The sequence below is a fragment of the Podarcis bocagei genome (genome assembly GCF_964188305.1).
Source record: "Podarcis bocagei genome assembly, chromosome: 14".
Taxonomy (NCBI): domain Eukaryota; kingdom Metazoa; phylum Chordata; class Lepidosauria; order Squamata; family Lacertidae; genus Podarcis; species Podarcis bocagei.
This window is the reverse complement of record NC_138139.1, coordinates 27069202-27090385: the sequence shown is the minus strand read 5'-3', so window position 1 is coordinate 27090385 and position 21184 is coordinate 27069202. Positions and strand designations below refer to the sequence as shown.

At 46.1% G+C, this 21184-nt stretch overlaps 1 protein-coding gene across 7 annotated transcripts in view; it reads left to right on the top strand.

The window, feature by feature from the left end:
* The window catches only part of MEGF11 (multiple EGF like domains 11), a 343630-nt gene that overhangs the window by 232014 nt on the left and 90432 nt on the right, over nucleotides 1-21184 (top strand). For all 7 annotated transcript variants that reach the window (XM_081171061.1, XM_081171057.1, XM_081171059.1 and 4 more), the window contains 2 exons: nucleotides 3931-4143; nucleotides 10161-10335. In XM_081171061.1, coding sequence (XP_081027187.1) covers nucleotides 3931-4143; nucleotides 10161-10335 — 388 coding nt within the window. The remainder of the gene's footprint in view (nucleotides 1-3930; nucleotides 4144-10160; nucleotides 10336-21184) is intronic.

Below are 21184 nucleotides of genomic sequence, written 5' to 3'. Positions count from 1 at the left end.
CCCCACCCTCCACCCCAGCAGCACACAGCCTTCCCTCTGCTTGCAAACCTTGCAAACCTTATCCGGACTTCAGGGGAAAGCAAAGGCTGTAGGCAGAGCAGTGTAGCTCCCCACCCCCAAAAAGCACCCCAGCAGCACACAATCTTCCCTCTGCTTGCAAACCTTGCAAACCTTGTCGGGACTTCAGGGGAAAGCAAAGGCTGTAGGCAGAGCAGTGTGGCTCCCCACCCCCAAAAAGCACCCCAGCAGCACACAATCTTCCCTCTGCTTGCAAACCTTGCAAACCTTGTCGGGACTTCAGGGGAAAGAAGAGGTTGCCGGCAGAGCCGCGTGGCTCCTCCCCCCACCCCCAAAGAGCAGCCCGGGAGCGCACAGCCTTCCCGCTGCTTGCAAACCTTGTCGGGACTTCAGGGGAAAGCAGAGGTTGCCGGCAGAGTACCGTGGCTCCTCCCCCCACCCCCAAAGAGCAGCCCGGGAGCACAGGACAACAGCGATTTGGCTCCAGGTAACACACATTCGCTCCATAAGACGCACAGACTTTTTCCCTTACTTTTTAGGAGGGAAAAAGTGCGTCCTATGGAGCGAAAAATACGGTATTTTACATTTATGCTCAAATCGGCAGGCTGCACTTGGAAAGCAAGCTCTCCAGACATCTCACCATGCTTTCGGGCCTGCCAATAAGATCTGCGAATGGAAAGCAGGCATCTGTGCTTTTAAATACCAGTGTGGCAGGGGAAATAGTTCTTTGCCTGCCTTTAGTGTCATAAAGCTCTGTATGCTTTCTAGACTACGCAGGTAGGGAAGCTCCGTCCTGCCTCCGCGTTAGCTGAAGTACCACACGGCAAACTTTGCAGCAAGGAAAGTCTCCGTGGTAAACAGAAGGGATGCAAATCAACTGGCATCAAGTGGTAATCCAGGGGGTTGCCAAGCTTTGGGGGCACATGGGCACACTTGCAAACCAGAGAAATCGTGGCGGTCACCTCACACATACAGACTGCTATCAATCACCCTCAGCCAACGGTTCCTTTCAGCAATAGAATGCTTCTTTCAAACTTAACTTCAGGTCTCATCCACAATATACATTTAAAGCACTATGATAAAACTATAAACAGTCATGGCTTCCCCACAAAGAACCCTGGGGGCTGCAGTTTGTTAAGGGTGCTGAGAGTTGTGAGAAGTCCTCTATTCCCCTCCCAGAGTTACAGTTCCCAACATGGTTTAGCAATCCTTCTCAGGAAACTCTGTGGATTGTACATTGGTAAGGGGGTCTTCGGGATGCGGGTGGTGCTGTGGGTTAAACCACTGAGCCTAGGACTTGCCGATCAGAAGGTTGGCGGTTCGAATCCCTGCGACGGGGTGAGCTCCCGTTGTTTGGTCCCTGCTCCTGCCAACCTAGCAGTTCAAAAGCACATCAAAGTGCAAGTAGATAAATAGGTACTGCTCCAGCGGGAAGGTAAAAGGCGTTTCCGTGCACTGCTCTGGTTCGCCAGAAGCGGCTTAGTCATGCTGGCCACATGACCCGGAAGCTGTACGCCATCTCCCTCGGCCAATAAAGCGAGATGAGCGCCGCAACCCCAGAGTCGGCCACGACTGGACCTAATGGTCAGGAGTCTCTTTACCTTTACCTTTACCTTTACCTAAAGGGGTCTCCTAGCAACTCTCAGCATGTGTAAGAAACTACAGCTCCCAGGATTATGTGGCGGAAGCGATGACAGCTGATGTGGCATAGTAGTAGTATGTTATAGTAGGAGAACTTCCTTGCAAAACTGTCTGCATGAAAGTGTAAATATTAGGAGAAAGGCACTCTAAAGTGCTGGTGAATTTTCAGTAAGCTGATGCTGAAATGTGGCAAACTGAACTTAAGCCTGGAAAAATAAGGTGCCAAGAGAAACTGAAATGGGCAGTTTTGCACGTCCCTAACTACGGATGTGTTGCAATAGCTGTTCTACTGAAAATACTTGAGAATCATTGCCTTGTAGAATCTGATGTAAGAATATGCAGCAATGGGACATGTTGTTTGTTTCGCGGGGGGGGGGGGACATATTCAGTGGAGCCAGCAGCTGCAATAGCACTTTTCCTCTTGCATCAACCAATTTCATTGCCATTCCCCTCCCACCTTCCCAGGCAAGCATTGCGTGTTTAATTCCTTTCTCCCTGATCATCATATTTTAACTCTCTCCGGTGCCGTCTGTGAAATGACCCACAAAAGGCATTTAACAATCTCCTCTCTGCGTGGAGGTTACAGTAAACATTTTAATCAATGGCAGGATTAAATGAATGCTGATTGGGCAATTTCCAGTCCCTGCTGCCCATGCGATAAGACTTTATTAATAATACGACATAGTGGTCCTTCATGGCAGATCATTTCAGACGAAGATGTGAGCTCCTTGCAGGGTAGGGCAAGTTTCAGAACTCAGGAGGTGGCTTAGGCACCGATCCCTTGCGTGGCACTGTGTTGCAGCTTCTCAAGTAGGAGCCTGGCTTTACTGCTGGAGGAACCAGTAAATTTGCGCTGCCTTTTATCAAGATCATGGTTATTAGTGGCAAAATCCGGGAAGGCGGGGGGGGACTGCAGAAAAATGCTTTGGCATGTAATGTCACTATTCAATGTTCCAGGCTGCCAATCAGACCATTTCTACATTAACCTATGGCATTTTTTTTCATCCTCTCAAAATACATATTTTAAAAGTGTATTTTTATAAATTCAAATGCCAAGACCCATAATGCAATATTTGAAGAAGTGTGAACTCCAGTATGTTGCTGTGTTCCAATCTGCACATTTGTCTGAATAGGTCATTTTGTATGGGAATTTGAAAAGATAACAGTCCTCCAGCTTTCCTAGCCTCAGTTTGGACAGAGAGGGGAGCTCTCAGAGGAGAGCATTGGCATATGACTTTAGGTCATGGGCAGGATGATGCAGGAGCTACCAGCCATGGTGGCTATGTTCTGCCTCCCCTGGTAAAGGTAAAGCTAAAGGGACCCCTGACCATTAGTTCCAGTCACAGACGACTCTGGGGTTGGGCGAGGGAGCCGGTGTACAGCTTCCGGGTCATGTGGCTAGCATGACAAAGCCACTTCCGGCAAACCAGAGCAGTACACGGAAACACCGTTTACCTTCCCGCTGGAGTGGTATTTGCACTTTATTTACTTGCACTTTGACGTGCTTTTGAATTGCTAGGTTGGCAGGAGCAGGGACCGAGCAACGGGAGATCACCCTGTCGCAGGGATTCAAACCACCGACCTTCTGATCGGCAAGCCCTAGACCACCAAAAGCCAGTTGCTGGGAATTACAAGTGGGGAGAGTGCTGCTGTTACACTCAGCACCTTCTTGTGGGCTTCCCATGGGCATCTCATTGGCATAGGACAATGGGCATCCGATTGGCCACAGTGAGAACAAGACACTGGGTTGATAAGCCTTTGGCCTGATCCAGCAGGGCTCTTCATTTTTTCACATGTACAGGTTTTCCTTCAGCCATTTTTATGCCCTTCTTACGAGCTTCCAGTAGCATCAGGTTGGTGCATCAAGCTAACTTGATGGCTACCAAAAATATAGCAAGACCTTCTTGCCTGGTCCAGCAAGCCACTTCTCATGTTCTAGTTCTGTGCAGGTGGGGATGTTGACAAGGAACAGACTGGATCCAGAGCAACAGGCCAGCAAGGAGCAGCAAGCTTTCTTAAGCTGCCTTGTACCATTGGCCCATCTAACTCAAAACTGCACACCTTGACCAGTGTTGGCTCTCCAGAGTTTCAGGCAAGGCTCATTGCTCATCCTATATGGAGATGCTGGGACATTTTGCATGCAAACTGCCACTGAGCTACAGATTTTTATTGGGCCGGGTGCTCTTTAAACTTGACTGGTTTGCTAGAAGCTCTCCCACATCTCCAGTTTACATTGAGCCTCTACCTGCCTTTGCTTCTTCTCCTTTGCAGATGCCAGGAGGAGTGCCCTGTTGGGACGTTTGGCTTTCAGTGCATGCAGAAATGCAACTGCGAGAACCGAGCCAAGTGCTACCACATCAACGGGGCCTGCCTGTGCGACCCAGGTTTCAAAGGGATCCATTGCCAGGAGCGGATGTGCCCTGAGGGATACTATGGGCTGAAATGCAACAAGCGGTGTCCTTGCCATGTTCCAAACACAGTCAGGTATGTGCATCATGTCTCTTGCTAGCTGTGAGAGTGATAGCTAAGAAGCAAGAAAGCTTCTTTTGGGAAGAGAGTGGGAAGGAAAAGCTGGAAGAGTGGATTTTTTTGCTGGGCAAGTCCAGTGACTCCCATCTCCAGCATGGAGCAACTTCTGAACTTGGTACAAGCAGTGATGCATGTTTGTTGAATGTGGGCAGTGGAAGAGCCCATTGCTGGGCTGAGGAACAAAATGAGGATTTGGCGGTATTGGCACGGGTGGCACAGTGGGTTAAACCACAGAGCCTAGGACTTGCCAATCAGAACGTTGGAGGTTCGAATCCCCATGACGGGGTGAGCTCCCGTTGCTTGATCCCAGCTCCTGCCAACCTAGCAGTTTGAAAGCACGTCAAAGTGCAAGTAGATAAATAGGTACCCCTCCGGCGGGAAGGTAAACGGCATTTCCGTGCGTTGCTCTGGTTTGCCAGAAGCGGCTTTGTCATGCTGGCCACATGACCCGGAAGCTGTACGCTGGCTCCCTCGGATGAGCGCTGCAACCCCAGAGTCGGCCATGACTGGACCTAATGGTCAGGGGTCCCTTTACTTTTACTTTTACCTTTACCTTTTACCGCCCACCTGTGGTGTCCAGATCCTGAACATCAGAGAAGATAATGGGTGAAAGTGTTTTAAAAGTTGATTAATTGATTGATTTGTAAGCTGCCCCATAACACATATTTATTTGTATGGCTTACAATATTATTATTATTATTATTATTATTATTATTATTATTATTATTATTATACCCTGCCTGTCTGACTGGGTTTCCCCAGCCACACTGGGTGGCTTCCAGAACATATAAAAACATAATAAAACATCAAACATCAAAACCTTCCCGATACAGGGAAGCTAACCAAAACATACGTTAAAAGCATTAACTTCCAAATTAAATAAATGCTGCAAAAACAGAGCACACAGATTAAAGCCACAGGTTTGAAAACTGAGAAGTAGACTGCGCAAGTGTTTTTTTAAAAAAGAAAACTTGGCTGAACAGAGGTGTCTTTGCCTTGGGATGAAAGGACTACAAGAATGGTGCCAAGCGAGCTTCCTAGGGAAGGCTGTTCCATAACCCTCTCCTTGCTGACTACTCCGTAGAGGTAACTTGGTAGTCTTAGCTCTGTTGTTCTCTTCTTTTGCTATGGCTCCTAGCAGTGCTATTTTCTAGAAAAAGAGGTGCTGGAACTCACCATGAACACACACACACACCCAGTTCCCTTAGAATGGCAATGACACCCATCTGAGAAGTGCCGGAACTGAGTTCCCCCGAGTTCCTGCTAAAAATAGTTCTGGCTCCAGGGTCATCATCTGCCCTTCTGGGGAAATATTAAATTTTTGCATAGTGCAAAAGAATCCACGTGGCAGGCTGTAAGTCTTCTAAACAAACAGACTGTAGTGTCGTATGCACCAGAGCTTGGACTTCAGAGCTCATACCAGTCACAAACTCTGTATCAGCTCTCATGTGAGGCTAATATTATCCTGCTTGAATAATTAGCATTTATATAAAAGTATTAATATTGGTGCCAAACCTCTATAGAATAGATACTGTGTCTTTAGGCTTTCTCATCATTTAAAGTCATCCGATAAGACTGCCATCTAGATGGATAGAGACTGAGCTTTTTCAAAGCAAGACTTTAAATTTAATGGGGGAAATGTCCCTCTGAACATTTACTCTCCCAGGAGAATATTTGCACCTTGCACTGCTTCTGAGCTGGCCAGGTTGCTTCTTCACCTTGGTTTTCTTTTCCCCCATCCCATCTGTTTGTACTGTCTTCAAGCATTCTTGTCTCCAGATGGTATCTGCTCCTCTTAATAAATGAGTCTAGTCTCTCCCCGTTGATAAAAATCTGTCATTCTACTTGGTCTTATCTCAACCACGGTGGAACAAAAGAGATAGCGGGAGGCAGAGATCCGTAGATGTTATTTTCATTCATCCCATTGGCATTTCAGCTTTTGACTTTCCAAGCAACTCTTCAGCAGCTTGTCAAAGTTTCAAGACAAAGGGGGCACCTAAGCTGAGAAAGGAGAGCTCACCTTCTCTGAAAACAGCCTTGTGGCTATTAAAATGTAGGGATTTAATCAATCAATTATACCGCCCTTCATCTGAAGATCTCAGGGTGATTTACAGCATAAAAATGCAAAATAAAAACACAAAATGCATAATAAAAACAAGAACAAAACAAACCCATAAGCCCCCCCCAACTCCCACATGCGTTCAGTTCCATCCATGAAGTTGTACAGTACTAGCATTCCCACCTAATTATGTACAACCAGTTCCCAGGGTTCTGGCACATTCTAGCCATCATGGCACCCTCCAAATGCTCTTACACAACAACTTCATTGGGGATCTTGAGAGCTGTAGTCCAAGAATATGATTCCTGGATCAGGATAGCTTGAGCACAATTGATTGTGCATTGGTAACTTCACAGCTGGGTTACTGCAATGCACTCTGTGTGGGAATAGCCTTGGGGTTGGTCCAGAGGCTGCAGCTGATGCAGAACGTGGCAGCTAGGTTGTTTGTGGGGGCAAAGTACCACCAGTGTATATCACTTTGTTTGTAGAAGTTGCATTGGTTGCCAATCTGCTACTGGACAAAGTTCAGTATGTTGATGCTAACATAGAAGTCCTTATACAGCTTGGGACCAGGTTGCTTGAGAGACTGCCTTCCACACCCAATAGATTGCTGCAGTCTGTGGGAGACTTTCTCCTGTAAGTTCCAAAGATTTCAGAAGCCCTTTCCACAGTAATGTGAAAGAGCAGGGTTTTTAGTGTGGCTCACCCTGTTCTGGGGAATAGCATTCCTGTCGAGATATGACAGAAACTCACTATCTGCACTTTGCAGAAACAGTTGAGGACATTTTTGTTCTGAGAGGCTTTCCCAGCAGATAAATGGGTCTTTGCCAGGAGTGTCTTATTTTAAACATATTTGCTGTTTTTGTGTTTTTAGCTGTTTTTAATTATCTTATGTACAAATCACCTTGAGACAGTGGTTTAGAAGACAATTAATAAATACATCATCATCATCATCAACAAGAACAACTGCCTCATTGCTTTCAGGTGGTGGTTTAGAATGCGATCAATAAATCAATAATAGTAGTAATAGTAATAACAGTAATACTAATGATAATAATAAACAGCTGGAGGGCACTACATCAGCTGTCCCTGCTGTGGTGTGGCCAAACAATATAGGATCAAGATCCACAGACAGGAGCAAACACGGCTTTCAGTAGCTCTCCTGCTATATCAGTGATAGGTAGATGTTGGAATAAAGGCAAAGCAAAGAGAAGGTTGCATTAAGTAAATAGCACATGAAATCGCAAACATAAATCTTCCTGGGAAGCGAGTTTGTGCAGGAGAGAGTGAGAAACAAAAGACATGGGGATATCACCAGATGTATAGTGGACTTGAAATGGGAGAGGGACCCTCGGCCTGTTTCTGAATGCAGTCAGTTTGCTTTAACTCTATTTTCCTTGCAGTTTGCATCTCATGCAGCCCTTGTTTTGGTTGGGACATATCTTTTACCATTCATGAAGTGTTCATATTTCATGAGGAGATTTGGGGGGAGGGGGAACCTACCCCTCTTTTTTTATTTATAAAAGACTCCGCCTTGCGGTTGAAATGCTTACCGGATGCCGTATTTTTCAATTGAATTGTAACAGGCCAATTCAGATTGCTGGGAACATATATTAGTTTTGAAAGATTTAATTTAGCTTTCCGATGCAAAGCTGGTTGGAAATGTACAGTTCTGCACGCCAGGAGGAAAAACGCAAAACGAGGGAAACTAAACTATTTCTGTGCTGTTTAGTTTTCTGTTCCCATTACCTGAAGATTAATAGATGCAGAGATGGGGGGGGGGTTGCAGTTCCAGCTTTTTTTATTACTTTTTCATCTAAATGTTAAGAGGTGTGAACCGAGCAGCGTATAATTCCGAGGAGTGCTTTGTCAAGCGGAAACCTGGTGATTTTTTTTATTAAGCTGATGAATTGTTTTAATTAGTTACCAGAATCCTCCGAAGAAGCACATGACAGCTACAGAACTTGGCAATTTTTAGTCACAACATTATGCACTAATCGCTTCTGCTGGTAACAAAACAAAGGCGGTGAGGGAAGGAGGGGAAATTAGGAAAGCCAAATAAATGTTTGTTTGTGAGGATTCCACATTGTACTTCTGTCCCAGATTGTCAAGGAGGGTCTCTTCCAACCGAGAGGGTGTGGGCGAGACAGTCTGTGTGCATAAAGCAAGGGTGGAGAATTTCAGACCCAGGGAAGGGATACGGCCCTTGAGGTTTGTCTATCAGGCCCTCAGGAAGCTTACTTAGGCTGAAACCTGCCACCAGCCCTGCTCTACACCCTCCTTCAGTACTTTTGCCTGACTGAAATGTGTATTTGGACTTAATTGTGCCTCTTGCTTGTCTCGATGGAGATATGGGCAGGATATAGAAACCTCTGGGTTCTTCATGACTGTAATATAGCCTGCAGTCCAAAGCTAAAAGCCACACCCATTGCCCAGCCATCCTTTTTCCATGGCATGTGGCCTCTAGAAGTCTGCCTAAGATGGAATGTGGCCCTTAGGCTGAAAAGGTTCCTTACTGCTGATATAAAGGATGTGCACATAGCATGTTGTTGTTTGTTGTTGTTCAGTCGTTTAGTCAGTCCGACTCTTTGTGCTCCCATGGACCAGAGCACACCAGGCGCTCCTATCTTCCACTGCCTCCCGCAGCTCAGTCAAACTCATGCTGGTAGCTTTGAGAACACTGTCCAAGCATCTCGTCCTCTGTCGTCCCCTTCTCCTTGTGCCCTCCATCTTTCCCAACATCAGGGTCTTTTCCAGGGAGTCTTCTCTTCTCATGAGGTGGCCAAAGTATTGGAGCTTCAGCTTCACGATCTGTCCTTCCAGTGAGCACTCAGGGTTGATTTCCTTAAGAATGGATGCGTTTGATCTTCTTGGAGTCCATGGGACTCTCAAGAGTCTCCTCCAGCACCAGAATTCAAAAGCATCAATTCTTCGGCGATCAGCCTTCTTTATGGTCCAGCTCTCACTTCCATACATCACTACTGGGCAAACCATCGCTTTGACTATACGGGCCTTTGTTGGCAAGGTGATGTCTCTGCTTTTTAGGATGCTGTCTAGTTTTTTTAAGATGCTGTCTAGGTATGCTGTGTATGCACATAGCATACCCTCCGATGAAAATAGGGACATCCTATTCCAATAATGATAATTTGACTATTTATGCCTCTGAGTGGGTTGCCCCAGCCGCTCTGGGCTGATTCCAACATATATACAAAACATAATAAAACACTAAACATTAAGAAAACACCCCTATACAGGGCTGCCTTCAGATGGCTTGGGGGTTGGATAACTCCATGCTCTCCAAGAGAAAATAGGAAATCCTAAGGAAAAACAGGACAATCAGGGACCAAATCAGAAACCCGGACAGCTTCTGTAAATCTGGGACTGTTCCTGGAAAATAGGAACACTTGGAGGGTCTAATATAGGGATTACCTGGTAGAGCCACTACTTCTTTGACCGCTTTATCTATGTTGCTTTTGTAGTCTCTGCTTGTGTGTCTGCCCAGCTCTCAGCTTTCCTGTGTGCCAAGCACAATGGTTTCTTGCCCTCCATTTCCAGCCAATAGCACAGAGACCCTCTTACCCCTCCCCTCACTCCCTCAACAGTGTCTGAGGTTTTGTCCAGCCAAAGTGGCCTTTCACTTCCACTGTGGAAACAGTCAGCACTCTGTTGTGGGCAGATATCCTCTCATCTCCCACATAGCAGAAATGTTTGTGAGCATTCTGTGGCATCAGACAAGCTCAACTACCGGCTGTAGGGGATTTGGCGTTGGGAATGCAGATAAGAGGCGTCTTGAGAGTGTGTGTGTTTCACTCGGTTATCCATGCCCTGAAATGATGCGGTTTAATAATCAGATGCCTTCTCTTTCCCCTTCCCACTGGTGCTTCTCATTAATACCCGTCTCTCCTCTTGTCAGCTGTCACCCTCTGTCTGGAGAATGCAACTGCAAAGCCGGCTGGGCAGGACTCTACTGCAATGACACCTGTCCTCCGGGATACTACGGCGAAAGCTGCCAGCTTGCCTGCCGCTGCCAGAATGGAGCAGATTGTGATAGTATTACAGGGAAGTGCTCCTGTGGCCCAGGATATATGGTAAGCCCTGGGGGGGAGGTGCACATTTCGATTAAGTGATCAGAACACTGGAGAACTTTCCCCTGATATTGTCAGTATTTTTTATTCCAGCTCAGAGTTCTATCTGAGCCCCTTTGGAAAGGAGAGGGCGATAAATACGGAAAGCTAGTAATGGCAGGAGCAACTGTAGAAACAGCCTTATACTATTGGTCCGTCTAACTTAGTATTGTCTACACTGGCCGGCAGCAGCTCTCCATCTTTTCAGACCTGCCTGGAAATGCCAGGGATTGAGCTAGAGACCTTCTGCATGCAAAGCAGGTGCTCTGCCACTGAGCTATGGTCCTTCCTTGTGGCGCATTTCAAAATATATGAATCTAACTTCTACCAAGTCAAAGCATTGGTCCATCTAGCTCAGTATTGTCAGCACTGACTGGCAGCAGCTTTACAGGGGTTCAAAGAGAATCCTCATCCTGACTTTCTGCCGCTTAACTGCAGCCTTTCCCCAAAGCTCTGCTTGTGTTTTCTATGTTTGTCTGTTGCTGTTTTCAATCAGTAATCAGTATTTTTACTTACATGTTGGCATCCGTCTCTCTAGGGAGACAATGGAGGAGTGCGCCTTTGGGGGTGAGGTTAGACTGTTGAGCGGTTGCAGCGCCTGCTGTGGCTGTAGAGACTGATGTAGGAGAGACATGTCTTGTTGCAGCTGGGGCAGATGAAGGCGTCCAGTTGTGCTGCTGCAGATGCACCATGGCATTTCTTCTCTCTGCGCTCTGCCCAGTGGTCATTCCTCCTCTGATCACTGCTTTGGATACTTGCAATAATAGCAATAATAGAAATAAAGGAGAAGGGTTTTTAACTGAAATTAGAACAAAAACTCGAAAAAGTTTTTTGGGGGGGAAACACAAATATGTTGTGCTTTGGGTAAAATAATTATTGGGGAGGAAAGAGGTTTCTGATTATTAAATTGAATTGTGCTGTTATATCTGTGGGGCCTCTGCAAAATTTCTGGATTTCTGGTCTCCAGCAGATGGAAACTGGGTGGGAAGGACGAGGTGTGTTTTGGGGGCATATATAATTTTTTTGTAGCTGTTAGCTGGGCAAGGAGTGAGCTCACTGGGTCACAGCACATAATGTTCCTTTGTGGGGGTGGGGGTGGGGGAGGCAATGTTGTTTTAGTGAAAGCATTCAAGCCACCCTATATGCTATTGAATATGTGCAAGCGTACCCTTACATATATATGTCGCTCCCTCTTGAGATACCAGTTCTAGGGGGTTCCGCTACCCACTTCTCAGCAGCATCGGGTGGCAATCCCATAATGCCGGTTGCTTAGCAACTCAGACTGCACATCAGATCCAAGCCACGTGCATCACTGGGCCAGAACATAACCAAGCACCAACTGAACAAATGAGAATGATTGTCTGCTGCTTAAGATCTTTCCCAGAACCACAAATTACCTTTCAGCTCCAATACACCAGGTGTAAGAGAAGCTTCTAACTCTCCACATCTCCAGAAAGGAGAGCTGTCAGAATAGTCTGACTACCAAGGAGCGGAACCAATGTTTACTTTTATTGGGTCTGTCCCATTTCTTTACTGTTCATATTTTAAACGGGGGCATGGCCCACAGGGCAGTGACATGCTGCAGGACATTCTCAGTGGTGGCCCCCCAGCTGTAGAATTCCTTCTTGATGGAGATCCAGTTGCCCCCATGGATGTTACTTTAGGTGGCTGCTTAAGACCTTTTGTTCAGGCCTTTGGCACATGTCTGGATGGGAGAGCCGTCTATCTGCTGCCCATCATGTTGCATTTTATTGTTTTTCTGTATTGTTGCTTTTATGCTATTTTTTTCCGGATTAACTGCCTTGGGCTCTATTTGGGAGGTGGGATATGAGAATCAAATAACAGCAAAAATAACAACTCGTTATATGAAAAGTGGAGGGGCATGGATGTTAGAAGCTGACACACACATACCCTGCTACCTAGGCTGCCCATGCTCCACCGCTTATATGTCTGTGTTACCAGGATCACTTCTGGTATCTAGATGGGAAAGGAGATGGGGTGATCAGCTGCTAGGAGGGGAGGTATTGTATGGTGGAACCAGATGTCAAAGAGAACAACAACTACCAAACTTTTAGAAGACATCTGAAGGCAGCATTGTTTAGGGAAGCTTTTAATGTTTGATGCATTACTGTATTTTAATATTTGGTTGGAAGCTGCCCAGAGTGGCTGGGGAAGCCCAGCCAGATGGGCGGGGTATAAATAAAAAATATTATTATTATTATTATTATTATTATTATTATTATTATTATTATTATTATCATTATCATCATCATCATCATCATCATCATCATCTCCCTTCTGGTGTTAAATGTAAGTGTTGCTCATAGGACCTCCCACTTTGGTTCTTTTTGCATATGTTTATCAGATAGTCAAAATAACAACACGTTTGTTTCAAGGCAACATTCTTGAAAAGGTTGATTAGGCTCTTCTGGCCCATTTTGAAAATAACGTTTCATCTCCCACTAAAGAGCTTTCTCCGCACTGACATTTAAACAGCTTGGTTATTGAAGATAGCACCATAATCACTGGAGCATATTTAGGCATTAGTATCATTGCGCTCTCATAATATACAATAATCTCTGGCAATTAGTCCAGGAGGGGTTGTTAAGCCTGGGAATTGCTAATTTATTGTGGTGGAAGTGTGTTTGTCATGCATAGGATGAGTCGGAACACAAGACATCATCTTACACAGAGTTACTGAGCTGTCAGGAACTGCTAACTCTCAGAGCTAGAATTAGCCACGGCCTCTGAATCAGAGGGGACCCCCAACATTTCCCATGACCAGGGGGAGACAGAGGGAAACCTCGAGATTATTCCCCAGGACAGTGTGCCACCCGAGGAACTGGTGGAATTGGGGAACATTAAGGGCCCTGAGTGCACTCATCTGACAACTCTGCATCTCCCCGTAGCCACCACCATGTCTTCAAGAACAGTGGTGGCAATAAGCCCCAAAATGAAGTTCGGTCTCAAGGGCAGCACAAGGCATTCCATTCCAGAGATGGTTGGGATTAGGGCTCCATAACTACACTAGGAAGGATAGGGCAGCCAGGCTGAGTTCTTGAACCCTAGGTTGTTGCCTGAAAGCCACTGTTACAGCAGCTTCCATAGGCCTGCTCCTAGCCCAACAGTCTTGGTCCATAGCTCCTTCCATCACTACTAAAAGGCAACAACCCAAACAAGACGATGGAAGCAGGCTCAAGACTGCCCCAACCAGCTCTGTGCTGGATCAATGTCAGGACTTGGTTGGAGCCCGGGAAGCTGCATCAGAGCACAGAAGCAATAGTTCAGGACCATGGACAACAATCTTGTAGCTGGGAGCAAGTTGTCTTGGCACTGGCTTTCTGCAACGGCCAGAGCTTTATATACTGGACTTGGATGACCCAGACTGAATTACAGTGGTACCTCTGGTTACGTACTTAATTCGTTCCAGAGGTCCGTTCTTAAACTGAAACTGTTCTTAACCTGAAGCACCACTTTAGCTAATGGGGCCTCTCGCTGCTGCCGCGCTGCCACCACGCAATTTCTGTTCTCATCCTGAAGCAAAGTTCTTAACCCGAGGTACTATTTCTGGGTTAGCGGAGTCTGTAACCTGAAGCGTATGTAACCTGAAGCTTATGTAACCCGAGGTACCACTGTACCACTTTTTGGTTGATTCAGACCTGCTTGTTAAAGTGCCAGTGTCCTTTGCAGCCATTGGCTTCTCCTAGATGGTGTGCTTTTGGCAGTGAAGACTTGATCTTTGGATGCTCTTCAGGGCTTTCTTGATCCTCTGTAATATCCAAGTCCATAGGCCAGGGGACAGGGAGCTAGGTGCAGAATATGGTGCTGGTAGATCTATACAGGATAGAGCTGGGGAGGGGATTCATCCCCTCTTCTGAGGTACTAATGATTGGAGACTCTGAGACTGATGACTCAGAGTTCAGGACCACGGTACCAGCAATCTGCTGGACAGCTTCCCTGGCTAAGGTGATTGGAACAAGACAAGATTGCTGCAAAAATAAGAAGAAGGAAAAAAATATGTAAATGTTACAGAAGACTCAAAGTGTTGGCTCCCAAAAATGGTTGCTTTTCATTACCATTTTTGAAAGTCATCCCACTACTAAAGTTGTAATAATCCCCATTGATTGCAGTGGATTTGCAATCCATATGCCCATGCATCTCTTTCCAACATCCTGGAAAAGGGCATGGGTGAGTGGCCAGCTGGAATCCTGAACAGGAGCACTCTGTGCCACAACATTTTGTTGCAGGTCCTACTTGTGAGAACCTACCAGCCCAATCCTTTTATATCCCACCAGCCGGATGAAGTGGTACAATCCACTATATCACCTCGTTCTGCTGCATGTACGGGGGCTTGCACCTTTCAGCTGAAATCAACACACCTCTCAGCCCAAATCCTCAAAGTATTTATTGACTTCCCTTCAGCTTTCCCAGTTAGGTTCTTGCTCTTCATCTACTGTGTTTCTAGTATTTGAAAATAGCTGCCCAACCCAACTGAGCTGTTTCCCCCCCAGTAGCAGTTGGCTTGGGGCAGCAACATGCACTTAACCTCCCAACAGTTGCATCACTGTTACTTACTGGGAAGGAGAAGGGGAGGGACGAGGCTGTGGGGAGGTTGGCACAGTTCAACACAATGCATTTGCATCATGCCAACGTCCCTGGCACCTCCACCTTTTCCTTCCTGGTAAGTATCCGTAACTTGTTTATCCCAAGCTCAGGTGAGCATCACTGGTCCACCGCACAGTCTGCTGTGGCTTTTTCCAAAGAAACAGAGTGTTTGCTTTCTTCCTTCTCTAATTGTGGTGTTATCCAAGAAGCTGCCAACATTTCAGTGACCATGACATGCAACTGTTGAAAAAATAAAATAATGAGAGAGAAATAAAATAATCAGGTGCTGTGCAGCAGGCTGACCTGAAAGAGGATCTTGTTTGACCATTTCTTTCAGGAGTGTGACACCAAAGTCACAAAGCACATCTCAGAGTGTGTGGGAGTTTATAAAGGGGGATAGTGCAGAGGGGTAGCCTTGAGCATTTCATATCCTGGGTAACTTATCTACAAAAGGGCCATCGCCCCAACGTATGACCGAGCAGAGTTGGATTCTGCTGTCAGCAAAGCCAAGACGACTGTGAATGGCACCAAGAGAAAAGAGGGGTGGGAGGGCAATGCGGCCTTTTTGTTCAACGGACCAGCATCTATTTTAAAGTAGAAGAAGCTGAAGAAGATGCAGCTGCGAGGAGGGGAAAGTGATTACAAGCAGATTTGCACCTTTATCAAACACACACAGCCTTCTGTGCAGATCCTTCCTTAGTTTCCTGACCAAAGCATTTAGGGTGAAATGGGGTTCTTAATAGGCACAAATATGCCTTCGGAAGAGGCATTTGGAGAGCAAGAGAAAAACATCCTTGGTCTCCCGATGCCTCTGCATTCCTAAGTGTGCCTGAGCTGAGTTTAGCAATGAGAGGTCAGGAAGTTCAAATGCTTCTTTTCTTTAATTTTGCCCTTGCCAGGTAAAGTTCAGATTTATGCTGAAATGAGGTCAGAATCTGCCTGCCTGCTAGAATAAATTCCAATTATTTTCCTATTGTACTTTTTAAACAGGGAGGGTGCAGCATCTTTTGACTGCCATAATTGAGGGGGAAAGAGAGGGAGAGAGCAGCCTCTGCATGACAATGGGGTCACCTGTAATTCAATTCACAAGTTTAGATTTTAAAAACAACAGTCCCTGATAAACATTCTGGAAGACTTGGGGAAGGGCCATAGCTCAGGGGTAGAGACTCGACCTTGCAAGCAGAAGGTCCCAGGTTCAGTCACCAGCAAATCCAGGTAGGGTTGCGGCCAAATGCTGCCTGAAACCCTGGTTTCCTGCTGCCAGGCAGTGTAGACAAAACTGAGCTCAGTTGAGTGGTAGGCTGGCTAAGTATAAGGCAGCTTCCTCTAGTAATGATGTTACTTGGGTTTCAGTCCCACAGACCTATCATATAGCCTTGGGAAAGTCTTTAGTCTGGTTATACATGGCATAAACCTTGGCTCATGGTTAGGGAGGAGAAAGTGTAACCACAAGCCCTTGTTTGGACAACATGCTAAGCCAAACTGTGACTTAGCTCAGTGCAGAATAATAATTAAAAAAGGACCAGGGAGGAAAGCAGCAGCTGCTAGCTCCTCTCTGGGAACCCACACATTCATGAGGTCCCAGTAAGCCATGGCTTAAATTTATGTGTTGTGCAAACCAGACTATTATAACTCAGCCCCAGCTCCCTGCACTGATAAAAAGGGAGCTGAGTGCCTCCTTGCCTGAGAAATGAAGTTGAAAGCAGTCAAAATTTCTCAAGAGGTTTTAAGAATTAAAAGTACTTTTTCCCCTTAAATAAGGAATACTTGAAAGAGTGTCTCTACACATATCTGCTAGCTCTGTAACTGAGATTGCTGCTGTGCGGTGGGTTAGGGGTGGACCTTTGTGGTTCCACCAACAGGGGCTACCCAGCTGGCTGTAACTTCTGAGAGGACTTTCTCTGTTGTGGTGGAAATCTGTGGAACCTCTTAACCCTGAAACTGCATTCAGGCACCTTCAGTGTGGAGTTTTCAGTGTCAGCTGAAAATGCGTTTGGGACATCTTGATCACAGGTGCGTGCTGTCTGTCCAAAGTTCATAGTAGCTGACATAAGTTTTCAAATTTTGGAAGCAGGAGTTTCCAAGTATACCAAGCAAATCAGCATTAACTGAGATGCTGAAGAACAAGTTGGATGCTGTATAACTTTAAGGAGCATCTCAGTTTTTCACTAGTTATTTATTTATTTATTTTGAAGCACTTATATAAATTGCTTAATGATAGTTAGCCTGGTAGATGGTACTGGTTGTAACATTCTGCACCAGCTGCAGCTTCCAGACCAATCCCAAGGGAGGCCCCACATAGCCTATGTTACAGTAGTTCAGCCATGAGGTTACCATAGCACAAATCACCATGGCTAAGCTATAGATGCTATTAAACAGACTTGGACCAAAGTCCAAGAGTCAGGAGCAGAGCTGCTGCAGAAACCTACTGTATTGTCTTTTCCAGGATTATAATGTCTTTCCACCAGAGAAGGAAAAAACCTCCAGACCCATGAATACTGGAGTTACATGCTCATTTATGCCACTGCAAAGCAACAGAAATATATCGTTCGAAGGTTTTCAGAATACATCACCAGCAAGACCTTAGGGCTGGGATTTTCTGTTTGCTTCTGATTTTCATTCCTTTAATTCTGTAAAATGTCAAAAGGGAGGGTCTGGTTCATTAATTAAGCATAGCATGAGACTGTGGGATTCTTGACCTGCCTTGCAGGGAAGTCTTGCAAAGAACCTCCAGTGCTCACTTGTTAGCTCAGAGCATCATTAGATGTGCCCTTGAAACATGGCTGGTGTGTTTTCACTGCTCAGCCCACAACTAATTGCAACTTTCTCAGAGAGGATCATTAGTAAGATGCTGAGTCAACATTCACTGATGGCTCTTTGTTCCTTTTTCAGGACAGGGGAGCCTCAGGCCCCTCTCATTGTGTTTTTCTTTTGCAGAACGCACCTGGTTTTGGATTCCTTGGTTCTGCTAGGTGTTAAGGAAAGATAGAAGTAGGGACTGATTCATCCTATGATGGTCTCAGCCTAATCAGGACTTAGCATTGATAAATATCACTAATTGGGTCTTTGTACCTTCCAAATTATTTTGAGAGTCAGTGTGGTGTGTTGGTTAGAGATGAGAGCAGCCAATATGGTGCCCTTCCGTCGCTGTTGTTGCGCTACAACTCCCATCAGTCCCTCACATCATGGTGATGATGATGATTTAATTTCTATACCGCTCAATATGTTTAAAATATCTATAAGCGGTGTACAGAAAACTGAAGCAACAACAAAAAATATTACCAAAATACAGTTACATATAAAAACATGATATTAATGCAAAGTTGCTAATATCATCAACCCCAGCCAGCAAAGTCCAGGAATTATGGAGATTAGTCTAGCAGAGTTCATGGCTGAGGTGAGGTTTAAACCAGAAATTTCCCATACCATGTCTAGTTCTTAAGCCACTCTGCCACCTAAGCACTTCCAAATGAGAGGCCTCCTCTCAGTTCCAGAATTACAGAGTTGATTCTCTCCCTCTCTCACAAGGGGGAAATAAACCTTGGTGACTCACATGTACCAAGCATACTTTAAAGCTGGCTGTCAAACGAGGTGCCAACATGAATAACATATGGGGGGCAGGTAAGCCCTGCCCCATATGCCCATCAACTGGGGGTGGGGCTCAAATATTTAGTTGTGGGGGCCAAAGGGACCTTGGCCTTTAGGAGTTGGCTCCTGTGTTGTCTTGCCTTAGTTAGTGCTGATTGGCTTTGGTGGTTTTACCTGTATTTGCAGGTAACTCTAACCCCATGATAGCTAACATGGTGCCCTCCAGGTATTTTGGACTGCAACTTCCATCCACTCCTGCCAGCATGTCAATGGGAAGGAATGGTGGAAACTGTATTCCAGAACACCTGGACAGCCCCAGGTTGACTACCTCTGCTCTAACCCATTGGAATAGCCTTCACTAACCTCATGCCCTTAAGCTGTTTTGGACTGCAAGCCCCATCAGCCCTGGCCTGCATGAGGGCACAACTGGAGTGCATGGAGTTGGCAAAGACTGTGTTAGAGCAACCTGCACCACCAGCTATACCTAGTTAAACCACTTTAGCTGTGGGAAGCTTGTAATGCAGTTGAGTTCTTGGTTGACATGATGTCCTTCCAGCGATTGCCACCTCAGTGAGCCCCTCATGTCGATACATCATAGCGAGGTGACAGAACTTCTATTGCTTTAACGAGTTCATCTCTTTAAGCTCCAATTTGTTGAAGACCTGTCCACTTTTATCGAACTCAGAGCGGTGTCGAGCAAAACTAGCACTTCATCACCAATACGAAAGGATTTGATATGAAAGGAGTCAACCTGACTTTCTCTCCCCTCCACACACACACACCTGTTTTGACAGTTTGGGGAGATTGCTCTTGTACAATATGAGGATAAAAATGTATTTTCCAGGACAGAATAATTCCATTCCCATCCCCCTGCCGTGTTCAGACAGCAAAGCCATATGTCACAGACGTCCAATAATAAGATTATCTATGATCCAGAGGGGATTTGAAAGGAGCAAGGTTTTCAAGAGAAGAGTGAACTTCTAGCTCTTGAACCTAGTCTGAATGTTCTCTGGTGGACAGGAGAAAGAAAGTCTTCGGGACACAGTATGCCAGAGGTGGGTGTGGCCAGAGGCAAAAGTGGGTGGGGCAAAGCAGAAATCTTTTTCCTTTGGTGTACAGCCGGGCCCCATCCATGAAGCAGTCAGAAGCAAGCTGCACCCTGAGAGGAGGAGAAGAAGCTGCCACCCAAAGTGGCAAGACTAGCAAGAGGTTAGTTGGGAGGCTGCACCTCCCACCACCTTGCCAGCAGCAGCACTGCCAAGACTCCCCACACCATCATGCCTCCCCCACTCAGATTGAGGCAGTGCCCATGCTACTGCCTCCTGCCTGTCACCCCTGCCAAGTGCCTGGCACTCAGCACTCATCACTGCCTGGTGCTTGCTGCCTCCTGGTCCCTAACCCTGAATGCCCTATTGCATACTTTTGTTCTCCCAAAGTCACCCTCCTCGACTAGAATTTACATAGCTTATAGAATCATAGAATTGTAGAGTTGGAAGGGATCCTGAGGGTCATCTGGTCCAGCCTCCTGCAATGCAGGAATCTCAACTAAAGCATCCAGGAAAGAAACTTTAGCTTAAGTGGATGGTGCATATTCTGCTTTTTTATATAAATAAATATGGTGAACTACATATTCTGCGGCCTGTATACACTTTGCAGATTAAAGATATGTGCATGTATTTCCTTAGGTTTCATAATTCTGTGCATGCCAGTTACTCAGGGGGTCAATGAACTGTGTCAACCGCCATCGTCTCCTTCTGGTCACCTTGCAGGAATGGTCCAATGGGGTTTCTATGCTCCAGTTGGCTCTGACCATTGCTAAAAGACAGGTCTCAGAAGGTGGTGCTGGGAGACCATTGCTTTTAAGCAAGGATCAGCTGTGCTCCAGAGTGCCTGACCTCAATGAGGCTTGAAGTCAATCAGCTGGTCATTAGTGATGACTTCAAGCTTTGCTTCCAGCATGGATGAGTTGCGCTCAGGACTTCATAATCAGAAACTCTGGAGTGCAACTGATCTGTGTTTGTCTTGCATTTGAAAGCTGAATTCAAGGTCCACCTGCTGAGGAACAAGCAGGAATGCACCTTAAGGCTCCAAATTTGTTATTTTGCAGCCATATATTTATCTGCCCCGTCATTCGGTCCCAGCGCCTGCCAACCTAGCAGTTCAAAAGCACCCTCGGGTGCAAGTAGATAAATAGGGACCGCTTACCAGCGGGAAGGTAAACAGCGTTCCGTGTGCTGCGCTGGCTCGCCAGATGCAGCTTGTCACGCTGGCCACGTGACCCGGAAGTGTCTGCGGACAGCGCTGGCTCCCAGCCTATAGAGTGAGATGAGCAAGACTGGCAAGGGGTACCTTTACCTTTATTTATCTGCCCAGATGCCATTTTTTACATCAGATGTAGGGCAGGTGGATGCAGCTTAGGGGAACCAGCATTGTGGAGCAAATTAGGATTCCTGGAGGGTCTAATCTGGCCCATAGGCCAGAGGTTATGAAGTTGCCTTTTACTGAATCAGGCCATTGGTCTGTCTAGCTCACTATTGTCTACATTGACTGGCAATGGATCTCCAGGATCTCCCAGCCAAGGCTGAGGATTCCCAGTATTGATACTGGGACCTTCTTCATG